General features: G+C 37.1%; 1 protein-coding gene across 1 annotated transcript in view; it reads right to left on the reverse strand.

Annotated features, from left to right (window-relative positions):
• Positions 1-10,473: 10,473 nt before the first annotated feature.
• Positions 10,474-14,150, reverse strand: part of FAM21 (Family with sequence similarity 21) — a 205,746-nt gene continuing 202,069 nt past the window's right edge. Inside the window, exon 17 of the mRNA XM_067135340.2 lies at positions 10,474-11,122. Within this exon, the coding sequence (XP_066991441.2) occupies positions 10,989-11,122 (134 nt within the window). The 3' untranslated portion in view covers positions 10,474-10,988. The remainder of the gene's footprint in view (positions 11,123-14,150) is intronic.

The raw sequence follows: 14,150 nt of genomic DNA on the forward strand, positions 1-14,150 counted from the left end.
TGGGCAGCAAGCTCACAGCAGCGCAACCCTAACCGCACGGCCAACTTGCACGGTTCGAGAATTCCAGTCCTCTGCACCAAACGATGGGTAGGTAATGGGTAGGAGATACGGATCTGTGCTCAGATGGCCTTCATTTAAACCACATTGGTACGTATATAAGTTAGGAAATTTGTTTTAAAGGGTTATAGGGTGGTACATTCAGGTAAATGGGGTGGTCTAGGGTGCGGTGATAAGGGTACAAGAATCTGGAAGTCAAGTAGGGATGACATACAAATGTTAGTGGACGACGCGCCGGTATCCCAGACCGTAATAAACGGTGATGGACTGTCACTCCTAATAGTGTACGATGTGTTCCACTGTTGCGCCTGAGTCGAGGAGGATGCAGATCTTTCCTGCAATGCCATTCGGATGGGGTGTCGATCTTCTCGAGGGGGGTTCTGGGTGGTGTAACCAGACCCATCTCGTCGTGTTCTACGGCCTTCTGTGAACCATTCTCTACACACCCGTTGCACTGCCGACACACTTCATCCCATATGAGCAGCAATTTTCTGGATGGCTGCATCACGTTCTCTCTGCCAATAATGCGCCCTCTTTCAAACTCACTCACTTAACGGTACGGTTCACGCATACGTCTGCGAGGCATCCTGCACGTCTTCTCAATGGTGTGAATGACAGGAAACATAACCAACAAATGGCAAATAAGTTAATATAGGAAGGACAGTTGATTCAGAAAGTGATGGAACCAACTAGAGGGAAGAATATCCTGGACGTGGTGCTGGTAAAACAAGATGAGTTCTGTACAGAAACAGAAGTAATAGATGGTATTAGTGATCACAAAGCTGTTTTTGTCGTAGTTAAAAATAAATGTGATAGAAAAGAAGGTCTTAAAACTAGGACTATTAGGCAATACCATACAGCTGATAGAGCAAGCACGAGGGAGTTTTTAAAAAGTAATTATGATCAGTGGAAAACGATTTAAAAAAATGTAAACAGACTCTCGGATGGGTTTAAAGCAATTGAGGAGCTAGATGCAATAACAGCGTAAGTCTACATACGCTGTTATTGCATGAATACTGTTTTCAGATTCCCTGGTCCCTTCACTACAACCCAGTCCAGGTCTTAGTTCGCTAGGATGCCGCTAGAGGTCAGGAGCTCACTAAAACTGGTACCATGCGCTACGCTGTTATTGCATGATGCATGCTTCACGAGTAGCACGTTCAGTTGCAGCCAGTTCTCTGGCTGGAGAAGATGTCACCGAGTGGAAGAGAAGGTTTCGTGGTGTCACATTTAATAAAAGACTGGGTATCAGCACTTTGATCTATGTTTCTAAGAATGCACTCTGCTAAAAGCAACAGATTCATGATACAGAAGTTTGTGTGACTTTATTACCATAATGATGTTGTATCAGAGCCATAGTCCTACACTCTTAACTATGTGCCATTTACCTTCTTAAAGAGGAATGATAGCTTTCTCAGTTTAATGATTTGAGGCTACATGATGTAAGAAAGTGTGGCGTAAAGCAGACAAAAGGGTTGATGTTATTTCACTAATGAAATACTTAAAAACTGAAAATGTTGAGTGGTATGTGAAAGTCATGTCTGTGTGTAATGATTCCCTAGAGTCTGCTAAGGCAGCATGTGAAGATGAATCATCCTGATTTTGATCAGTGATGCATTTGAGTATTTCAAACAAGTAATGTCTAAATCCCAATTATATACTTTGTGATCTGTGTTTTGTTCCTTTTCTTTTCTTTTAGGTTTAGAGAATCATTTTGTAAATAAAAATAAGAATAAAAGTTGTTCAGAAAGGAATGTTACTAATTACCGTAACCTAATACCATAGTTGGAGAGAGCACTAACAAAATTCTCTCGACCCAAAAAGAACAAAAAAGGTTAATGTTAAATAAAGAATAAACTTAATGGTTTTACTTTTCTTAATTGACAATTTTTTATTTATTTAGGAATTTGTTCTTAATTTAATAAGTTTAGACATTTTGGAGAACTGAGGTGGGATAAACAGCCACTTTTGTTCCCCTATAGTGGGCGATCATGCTTTCCTAACTCCCTGATCAATACTGGTGTACGGCAAAATATAATATTCCTGCTCTTCATGCAATAACAGCGTATAAAAGGAAATTTTAAATAACTCTGTCTTTCTTATTAGCTAACAGATCAATAAAATTCTTTGGGAAATACATTTCCTGGCTCTTTTAAATGTCCTTAAATGAAATTCAGGTTGATTCCTAATATTACTTTTAACTCAGAACATTTGTAAACTTCAAGCTTCTGTTTCTCAAAATAACGTAAGCCTACTTACGCTGTTATTGCATCCAACTCCTCAATTGTTGAGGAATGTGAAAATAGATTTGTACCTTTAAAGGTGGTAAGGAATGGTAAAGACCCACTTTATTATAATAGAGAAATAAAGAGACTAAGAAGGAATTTACTAGGAAATTGAATCTAGCAAAGAAGTCAATTAAGGATAACATGATGGCAAGCATAACTAGCAGTCGTACAAATTTTAGTGAAAAATGAAAGAGTATGTATAGGTGCTTTAAGGCAGAAACAGGTTCCAAGGAGGACATTCCAGGAATCATTAATGAACAAGGGGAGTGTGTATGTGGGGGGGGTCTTCAAAAGGCAGAAGTATTCAATCAGCAGTATGTAAAGATTGTTGGTTACAAGGATAATGTCCAGATAGAGGAGGTGACTAATGCTAAAGAAGTATTGAAATTTACTTACGATAATAATGACATTTACAATAAAATACAAAAGTTGAAAACTAGAAAAGCAGCTGGAATTGATAAGATTTCTGGCGATATAGTACCATATCTGAAGTACTTATTTGATTATGGTTTGCATGAAGGTGCTATAACAAATGAAGGGAGAGTTGCTAGAGTAGCCCCTATGTATAAGGGAAAGGGTTATAGACATAAAGCTGAAAATGACAGGCCAGTGAGTTTTGACACGGGTTGCATGTAAGCTTTGGGAAAGCATTCTTTCTGGTTATATTAGATATGTTTGCAAAATTAGCAACTGGTTTGATAGAAGGCTGTTCGAGTTTAGAAAAAGTTATTCCACTGAAGCTCAACTTGTATGATTCCAGGAAGATATAGCAGATATCTTGGATTCAGGAGGTCAAATGGACTGTATCGCGATTGACCTGTCTAAAGCATTTGATAGGGTGGATCATGGGAGACTACTGGCAAAAATGAGTGCAATTGGATTAGACAAAAGAGTGACTGAATGGGTTGTTATATTTCTAGAAGCCGGGCTGAGTGGCTCAGACGGTTGAGGCACTGGCCTTTTGACCCCCAACTTGGCAGGTTCAATCCTGGCTCAGTCTGGTGGTATTTGAAGGTTCTCAAATACGCCAGCCTTGTGTCGGTAGATTTACTGGTACGTAAAAGAACTCCCGAGGGACAAAACTCCGGCACCTTGGCGTCTCCGAAAACCGTAAAAGTAGTTAGTGGGATGTATAGCAAATAATATTATTATATTTCTAGAAAATAGATCGCAGAGAATTAGAGTAGGTGAAGCTCACTGCTGTGCGCCCCTAACCGCATGGCCAACTCACTTGGTCCCGTATTAAGGGACACACCATGTAAACTTATTTGTCAGAGTTGTAACGGAACTAGCGTGATGAGCGAAAGGACAGGGGGTGTGCGGGAATTGAAAGTATACTATCCTAATGCGCAATTCATTCACTGCTATGAACATTAACTAAATTTGATAATGCACAAGGCTTCTTTGTACAATCTCAAAGTCAAATTATTTTTCTGTCTGCAATCCCAACTTTTTTTTTTGCAGCTCGTCTCGCAGAAGTGACCTCTTGAATGAAATATGAAGACTAGACTGCGTTGGACAATAACTACTAGCTGGAACTAGAACATTCATACCGTGAATGTAGTTTACAAGAGAGAGAAACTGATATAGTATGTTCGTAGAATAGAAGGCAAAACGTCTATTAGCATAAATTAAGTCAGTGGATTGCACCGTGCTCTTGATGATACCACATTCATGTTCTAGTTTTCTGTTTAAATAAATTAATGCAGCATATTGACATACTGTATAAACAGCTACAAAAATGAGAAACAGATTCAGTCCAAATATAAAGGGCTATTTCTGACTTCACAAAATACGTTACACAATAACATGAAGAAATAGATACAATTGCATGTGATCTCATGGACTACAATAATTTCGATAAAAGACGTAGAGTAAGTAACACAAGAACCATTGCAGCGAAAGAAGTCTGTGACATTGTAATGAACCAGGTGAACGATAGGTTTGCATTTACTGGGTATATTGAAGCTGCAATACTACTGTACTCCGATTCATTTGACAAATTCTCTACAGACTTTCCAGAAAAAGTATTAAATGTTACTGTGTTGCATTATCCAATGTTGCAGAAAGAAAGGCTAAAGACAGAAGTAGAAGTGATTTATAAATGGAAAGATTTCAGGCAAGTCAAAGGAGCTCTACCAGTCCTCGCTTTTATTTTGAAAATAATCTCTAATAAACTCTAAACCGAGCTCGATAGCTGCACAGTTAAATTGAAATAATAAATATGGTAGTTCAACCTATTCCATACAAGTAAATAAGAGATGTAGAGATTACATTCTTATTTAATTAAAAGTGGAAATGGTACCGGTTTCGACCCCAGTCTGGGTCATCATCAGCCGATTATAACTCGAAAAACAATGCATAAGTAAGAAAGAAGTTAACGGTCAAGTCCACACAATATCAGTTGAAAAGGCGATATAAAAATGACGGGGGGTAGGCACTGTAAAATTCAGACGAAGTGGAATGTAAGTCACTTAAAAGAAGTAATGCGTAATCTTCCGAGCATCAGCACAGCACACGTAATGTTTGGCACTGTCTCACAATGTTCACGAAAAGCAGAGAACAGTTAAATGAGCCAGACTGCATACACCGTCAGGCACAAAGTCACAACACAATCCAAATATGAAGATCTAAAGTCATGAAGAAGCCGAAGACAAGCAGCTCAACCGAAGTAACTTGCAAACTCCAGAAGATCAGCGCGGTGTTTACAACGTCAAGTGCTGTAGTTTCATACGCTGACGGAGATTGAAGGATAGATTAATGATCAAGTATTTGCTTAGTTCACGGAAATGTACCTATATATATATACTTATAATACGATTAAATATAATTGAATACGTAATTATGATCTTGAAGATTTTTAGAACAGTTGACGTGAAAAAACAATAGTGAATAGAAAAAAATGGTAAAAAGCGCAATACCGGAAACAAATGAAAACGTGTATGTACAGTGCGCTGTTTCTTGAATATAAAAAAATTCAGGTCGTGATTGAAGTAGTCAAAGTTGGCGGACGCAAGGCATGAGTTTAAATTTGAAAGTGAGGGCCCAAAATGAAGGTGGCAATGTAGTTTTTTTTTATAGGGGTGAAAAGAAAAATAGGATAGATTAATAAAGAAAGAAGATTAGTGGATAAGAAAATAAAAGGGTTTAAAGTTGAAAGGTGGTGAGAAAGGATAAGATAAGGATGAAGGAGGGGCAGTTTAGGTGGGTTACTGGAGGTACAAAATGTGGGTAGGAACTTTGTAAGGCATAGAAAATTGAATTCAGGTTTTGAAATTTAGAATTTTTGAGAAGAAGAATTAGGAAGTCAAATAGGATGTTGGGTTTTTCAGAAATGTCGTTTAAGTTGAAATTGGGGTTGAAGTATTGGTCAAGGTGAATAAAACAATTTTCAGTAGTGTTTATGAGGGGGTCTTTGTTAATGATTTTAAGTATTTTCATGTCTTGTTCAATATTGGTGAAATTGTGCTTGGAGTCATGTATGTGTTGTCCTATGGCGGAGAATCTGTTGTATTTAATGGCGTTGATATGTTCGGAGTATCTGATGTTGAAGTTGCGGCCAGTTTGACCAATGTACGAGGAGCTGCAGTTGTTATATTTGAATCTGTATACTCCAGATTTTGAAAAAGCATTAGATTTATTTAGTGATTTAGAGTTGTGGAATATATCAAAATTTCTGTTATTGGTTCTAAAGAAAATTTTCATGTTATGTTTTTTAAGAACATTAGTTATTTTATAAGCTTCTTGAGTGAAAGTGAAAGTGGAAAATGCAGTGGGTTTGGTTTTGTCTTTAGATAAAGTAGTTTTAGGACGGTGTTTGAATTTGTTGATGATACGGTTTATGAGGGAGTTGTTATAGCCATTGAATTTAGCGATGTTACGGATGGTGTTTAATTCATTATTTAAATCTTTTTTAGACATAGGGGTGTTGAAGGCACGGAAAATTAGGCTGTTATAAGTAGCACGTGTATGTGCTTGAGGGTGCAAAGAATCTTGTTGTATTGTGGTTGCAGTTTGGGTTGGTTTTCTGAAAATTTTGTAAGATAAAGAAGAAGGATGTCTAGTAATGGTTAAGTCTAGAAAATTAAGAGTTTTGTTGTGTTCTGATTCGAGGGTGAATTTAATATTAGAGTCAGTGTTGTTGAGGAGAAGATGTGTAGAGGCTGCGTTGGTTGATTCTTCGTTTAAAATTACTAATGTGTCATCGACATATCTGGCCCAAAAGAGGATGTTAGAGAAATTATTATTATTATTATTATTATTATTATTATTATTATTATTATTATTATTATTATTATTATTAATTTTTGTGTTTTCTAAGAAGTCGAGGTAAATTTCAGCTAGAATGCCTGAAGCTGGTGAGCCTATAGCTAAACCATCTTGTTGATAAATGGTGTTGTCAAAGGTAAAATACTTATTGTTGAGAACCAATTTTAAGATTGACATGAAGTCTTGCATTTCTAGTTTACTCAGATTGCTGAATTTGTTTAAGTTGTTGTTTATTATGGGGAATAAATTGGAAATTGGAATAGTAGGGTACATGTTTACGATGTCAAAAGAATGGAGAGAAAAGTTTGGTTGAATGTCAAAGTTCTTTTATTTGTCGATTAATTCAGAAGTGTTTTTGATAGATTTGTTGGATAAAAATCAAAAGTTTTTTAGTAAAAATGTTTGGATGAATTTAGAAGTATTGTATATGTATAAGGGACTGGGTCTGTAACTGATTATTGGACGGATGGGAATGTTAGTTTTATGAATTTTTGGGAGGGCTTTGGCAGTGGGTAGGCCTGGGTTCATGTTAATTAATTTAGTTTTTTCTTGATCAGTGAGGAGAAAGGAAGTGTTTTTTAAGGTTTGATTGAGTAGGCATTGGATTTTATTGGTTGGGTCTTCTTTTACTATAGAAGAAGAAGAGTCATGAAGAAGTTTTTAGTTTTAGCTATGTAGTCAGTTTTTCCATTATGATGGTGGTGTTGCCTTTATCAGATTTGGTGATAATGAGGTTATTGTCATTGATTTTCTTTTTAAGATCTAAAATGAGTTTATTGTCATTAATTTATTAAAATTATTATTATTAATATTATAATTTTTAGGAGAAGTGTTTTTTGTTATTATTGATGAAGATATTTTCAAGTTTTCTTTTTACTTCATATCTGATTTTATCTTGTTCTTCTGTTGGCATTTTGTTAATGGCTATTTCAGATTCAATGATTAAATTGGTGGCTATATTGAAAGTGTTGAGGTTGGGCCAATTGTGTTTGAGGCCCTTCGAAAGAATTAAGTTTTCATCATCACTCAGAGTTGTTTTAGATAAATTGACTATAGGAGGATGGAATTGTTCAATGGTTTTGGAGGGTGTGATAATTTTCTTAAACTGATAATTATATGAGGAATTGTTCTAAAGAATGTTGAGTTTTTTCTCAAGGGTTTGTTGCTTAATTGACAATTCATGAAATAATTTATTGTCAACTTGAGCTAGGAAGAGGTTCCATCGAGCACTCGGGAGAAGATTAGCAATTTCTAGATGTGTTTCATATAATCTGTTGTTTAAATACGATTTTTTCTTGTGTAAGAAACAAATTTCGTTTTTTAACCAAATTTTGTTGGTTATTCTTTGGGTTTTAATATGTGAGGAGAAGAATGGGTTTTCCTGATGCAACCTTGAAGAAATTTGGGGGTAAGATTATAGGACATGCATTGTTTTAGGAAGTCTATATCTTTTCCTAATTTAGCGATCTTGATCTGAAGGCCCATGTAAGAGAAGGCTTGTGCACCATCTAACCAAGCTAAACAAAAAGCCTTCTCTTACATGGGCTAAATTAGGAAAAGATATAGACCCCCAAATTTCTTCTTTCTTTATTAATTTATTTTCTTTTTCTTTTCACCCTTATATATATATAAAAAAAACTACATAGCCACCTTCATTTTGGGCCCTCACTTTCAAATTTAAACTCGTGTCTTGCGACCGCCAACTTTGACTACTTCAATCACGACCTGATTTTTTTTATATTCAAGAAATAGCGCACTGTGCATACACGTTTTCATTTATTTCCGGTATTGCGCTTTTTACCATTTTTTCTATTCACTATTGTTTTTTCACGTCAACTGTTCTAAAAATCTTCAAGATCATAATTACATATTCAATTATATTTAATCGTATTATAAGTATATTTTCGTGAACTAAGCAAATACTTGATCATTAATCTATCCTTCAATCTCCGTCAGCGTGTGAAACTACAGCACTTGACGTTGTAAACACCGCGCCGATCTTCTGGAGCTTGCAAGTTACTTCGGTTGAGTTGCTCGTCTTCGGCTTCTTCATGACTTTAGATCTTCATATTTGGATTGTGTTGTGACTTTGTGCCTGACGGAGTATGCAGTCTGGCTCATTTAACTGTTCTCTGCTTTTCGTGAACATTGTGAGACAGTGCCAAACATTGCGTGTGCTGTGCTGATGCTCGGAAGATTACGCATTACTTCTTTTAAGTGACTTACGTTCCACTTCGTCTGAATTTTACAGTGCCTACCCCCCGTCATTTTTATATCGCCTTTTCAACTGATATTGTGTGGACTTGACCGTTAACTTCTTTCTTACTTATGCATTGTTTTTCGAGTTATAATCGGCTGATGATGACCCACACTGGGGTCGAAACCGGTACCATTTCCACTTTTAATTAAATAAGAATGTAATCTCTACATCTCTTATTTACTTGTATTGAATAGGTTGAACTACCATATTTATTATTTCAATTTAACTGTGATACATTTCAATACAGAACAATGAAATTTTTATCTCGATAGCTGCAGTCGCTTAAGTGCAGCCAGTATCGAATATTCGGGAGATAGTAGGTTCGAACCCTACTGTCGGCTGCCCTGAAGATGGTTTTCCATGGTTTCCCATTTTCACACCAAGCAAATGCCAGGGTTGTACCTTAATTAGGGCCACGGCCGCTTCTTTCCAATTTCTAGGCCTTTCCTATCCCACCGTCGCCATAAGACCTATCTGTGTCAGTGCGACATAAAGGAAAAGAAAACCTCTAAAGCTTCTCAGGATAACTGTGACAACACCCACGTCCACAGCAGAAGCAGAGCGCTATTTCTCGACACTGGCTTGTATTAAGACATTTCAATGCAATACAATGACCAAGGAATGACTGACTGCTCTGGCAATAATTTCTATTGCGAAAGACGGGATATGCCTGACTTTGACGATAAAGTCATTTCTAAGTTTGTGGATTTATGGAATAGAAGAATGGAATTCATACTTAAATAAAGGAATAACACTGCCATCGTCGAACAATGCACAGGCCCTACCATATTTTTCATTTGTATGGCCAGGGCGAGTAGACTGTACTTCATTCGTCCTGTAGACTCAGTAGTAGGCCTATCAGTCAGTACAGAAATTTGAATGGATTTAAGGATTACGCGGCCATCCAACAGTAGTCTGATAAAGTATATAGCACTGTGAACGTATTTCAGATAGACTTTAGTGACAGTAGGTACATTTAAATAGTTCAAGATATTTTAGTGACAGTAGGTACTGTACATTCAAACAGTTCAAGATACTTGTGTGAGGTAAGAGTCTGGATTGCCGCCTTCTTTGAATGGACACCAACATTTCATTCCACATTTTCTCTAAAAATGAAGAAGGAGACAGTGAAGTAGGTGAGTAATGATCAAGTATTTAACATTGTATGATGCATATCCGGGTATGCATTTGATTACTTGTGCATTTTTAGTAAGAACGTAAATTTGTGAAAAAGTAGTGCCTCTCCGCCAGAACCCTCAGCAGCTGCTGCTGAATTTTACAAAAAAGTTTACATGCTCTCTCATTAATAGCCCTTTGTATCCTGTTTAGAGATTTCAGGACCTCTTTGTCCTTCAATCATTAATTAATTAAAAATAATTAAAAACATTTTGTGTACTTTATGAACAAGAAATTTAACTTCAAAAACATGTTAAAGGTAGTCAGAGTAATTTAATTTATTTTGAAAAGATGTGTTTTAGATTGTGTGCTTCAGAATAATTTTTTTTATAATCTGAAAATTTCATAAACCATTCCAATCACAGTTCAAATTCAACACTTATTCTATAATTTCTGAAGTTAGAGGGAAAATAAAACATAGAATAGAAATATATCTATATATTTGCAACTAATATGACAGCCATTTTATTGTTGTACAAATAAGGCAAAATTGGTCATCTCCAAACACAGAACTAGCTTCCAGCAGCTGAATACTGAACAACCAGTCTCTCTCAAATTTTAAAGGCAATCCATCATAATGCTGTATGTAAAGACCCTTCTAGTACAATGCCCTGAAAATATCCGTACAACACAGAATTCATTTTTTTTCTAACAGATCAGTTTATGATGGCAATAACATTTTTATGGAAAACAAATAAAACATATAACAATAGAGCAATAAATGTTATAACACATTTTAGTGCATTGCAACCAGTGTATACAGTAACCAGTATAAAGTATGAAATAATTCTATTATAATATGCAGATTATCTAATACAACCAACACTTTCTTGTGACTGCACACTATTCAGCCTGAAGCCAATTGACTAGCGCAGCTTCACCATGGTTCACCACAGTAGAAAAACAGTATCACAATGCATGCCTACAGCCTGGTAACACTATTTTTTTATCACCATCAATGGATCCTCAAATAGATCATCTTCCTCTTTTTTTTGTCCTTGAACAACTGTACTTGACATCTTACTAGTCCTGACTGAAGTCCTCTTACTGCTGACACGACTCGAAAACAGATCTGTACAGAAAATAAAATCATTAGGTTAACATATAGAGAAGGAAAGTACCATCCCATAAAAAAGCGCTGAGGGGAAAGCTAACCAAGAACAGAATTATAAAATTAAGGAAACAGATGGAGAGCAGAGACTTGGTATGCAAGAGCACACTTGATATCAGACAGAATATACTAATCACAACATTCCCCCTGCATTTCAGCAGCTGAATATTGAACAACCAGTCTCTCTTTAATTCTAAAGGCAATTCTTCATAATGCTGTATGGAAAGATCCTTCTAGTACAATATCCTGAAAATATCTGTACACAGAATTCATTTCTTTCTAAAAAATAAATTTATGATGGCAATAACATTTTTATGGAAACAAAACATATAACAATAGAGCAATGAATGTTATAATACATTTTGGGTACAAAAGTTTCCAAATCAACTTCAACAGTGGACAACAGAAGAGAGAGATAGCATGCCAGATTGTTGTGCAGATACTGCTGGAGCAGTAAGAAATAAAAAGAGTAAGGAAATGGGAGAAATTCAATGTTAATTTCAGGTGCTAAATACTTAAGATGCTGCAAGTAATGTAAGAAGGAAAAGAACACATTACATTTACCATCGATCTGCATTTAGGGCTACTACCCAGGTGGCAGATTCCCTATCAACTGCTTACCTAGTCTTTTCTTAAATGATTTCAAAGAAGTTGGAAATTATCAAGCATCTCCTTAGGTAAATTATTCCAATCCCTGATTTCTCTTCCTATAAAAGAATATTTTCCCCAATTTGTCCTCTTGAATTTCAACTTTATATTATGAGGCTACTTTTAAAAACTTTACTCAAGCTTATTTGTCTACTAACATGTTCCACACCATCCCTCCAATGACAGCTCAGAACATACTGCTTAGTTAAACAGTTTGTCTCCTTACTCCCAAGTCTTTCCAACTCACAGATTGTAACATTTTCGTAACACTACTCGTTGGTTGGAATCACCCTGAACAAACTGTGTTGCTTTCTTTTGGATCTTTCCCATTTTTCAAATATTTTGATGAGGGTCTTATACACTGGTCTTACCAGTGACTTATACGCCCTTTCCTTTATACATCCTTACTACAATCCCAAAATACAGTAAAACTGGTCATTTGTTGGCGGACCTATTCAAATGCACATCAAACCCCTGCCTGTTGTAAGAGGCAACTAAAAGGGGCCCCAAGGGGTCTGAACATGGGAGCGTGGATTGTCATCCATGGGACCCTTAGGTGAGTAGAGGCATTGCTTCCGCCTACTTGTGCCAGGCTCTTCACTTTCATCTATCCTACTCGACCTCCCCTGGTCAACTCTTGTTCTTTCCCGACCCCGACGGTATTAGGATTGCAAATCCTAGGAAGTTGACCAAGGAAGGTTGGATACGATAGATGAAAGTGAGGAACCTGACAAAAGTAAGTGGAAGCAATGCCAGGACTCAGCTAAGGCCCCATGGTCGCCAACCCACGCTTCCAAGTTAAGAGCCCTTGGGGACCCTTTTAGTCGCCTTCTACGACAGACAGTGGATACCATGTTATTCTACTGCCCCCACCCACAGTGTGTTCACTTTATGATTGCTGATATTAGATGGAACGGGGCAGCTGTACAAATGAAACGTTTCATCTCAGGGAAATTTGAAAAACCTGAAGTCCAAAATTAATTTAAGGTACAACTGAAGAACAGGTTTGAGGCCCTTGCTGAAGAGGTAAGTACTGAATTGAACACAGTCAAGGAACTCTTTCTTGACACATGTGAAGAGATAGTGGGCAACAGAGAACCAGGGAGGAAATGAAATGGCGTATGGCTTTTCGTGCTGGGAGTGTCTGAGGATAAGTTCAGCTCGCCAGATGCAGGTCTTTTGATTTGACGTCTGTAGGCGACCTGTACTTTGCGATGAGGATGAAAGATGATGAAGACGACACATACACCCAGCCCCCATGTCAGCGAAATCAACCAATTATGGTTAAAATTCCCGACCCAGCCGGGAATCAAACCCAGGACTCCAGTGACCAAAGGCCAACACGCTAACCATTTAGCCATGGGAGAAAAGAATGGATATCGGATGACATTTGGGAATCAATCCAAAAGCGAAGCGAGTGCAAGTCATTACTCAATTCCAGCAGAACAAGAAGCCAGAAACCAGGAGCAATAACAAAATACAGGAAGGCCAACAACGAGGAGGTTTAGAGAGATAAACAAGTGTTTACAGACCGATTGGCAACAGAAGCAGCAGCAAGAGTCGATATGAGTACAGAAAGTACATGCCATTATGAGAAAGCTTTCCGGGATGAACTTTTCATGGGAGAAACCAGTCAGAGATGCAAATGGAGTAGCCCTGACATCTGAGAGACAGCAATAGGAAAGCTGTAGACAGCACTTCATAAAAGTACTCAATAATCTCAGTGAGGAAACAAGAAGGTGAAACCATTTTGGAGAAACCAGATACCTCAGCAGAACCAACACAAGAGATTGCACAAGCAGTGGAACAAATGAAGAGTGGCAAAGCACCTGGTGAAAATAACATTATCCCAGATGCCCTAAAGGAAATCATGGAGCCACTTCTAACACAAATATGGAATGATGATCACCCTTCTGAAGAATGGATGAAGGAATCCTCATCAAGATACTGAAGAAGGGTGACCTCTCAGATTGTAATAATTGGAGGGAAATAATGTTGCTCTCATATGGCAGAAAAGTGATGTTCAAGTTATACGGAAGAGAGTAAGCAGTGCCTTTAATAGAAGTGCTAACAACAAGGGCTAATCATTGAATAATTTGCTGTGTATCAGACATATTTGTATATACTTTTCATTGATTCTGAACAGGCCTTTGATTTTGTAAAATGGAAGAAAATGTGGAGGGCTATGGAATAGTTCAGAATCCCACAAAAGATTGTCCATCTTACACAGGCAATATATGATGGATATACTTGTCAAGTAGAACATAAAGGGAAGCTGTCTGAAATCTGGAGCAAGACAAGGATGTCTCGCGTCAATTTTGTTCATCATGACACTCGACAG

This window comes from Anabrus simplex, chromosome 1 (assembly GCF_040414725.1).
Source record: "Anabrus simplex isolate iqAnaSimp1 chromosome 1, ASM4041472v1, whole genome shotgun sequence".
Classification (NCBI taxonomy): Eukaryota; Metazoa; Arthropoda; class Insecta; order Orthoptera; family Tettigoniidae; genus Anabrus; species Anabrus simplex.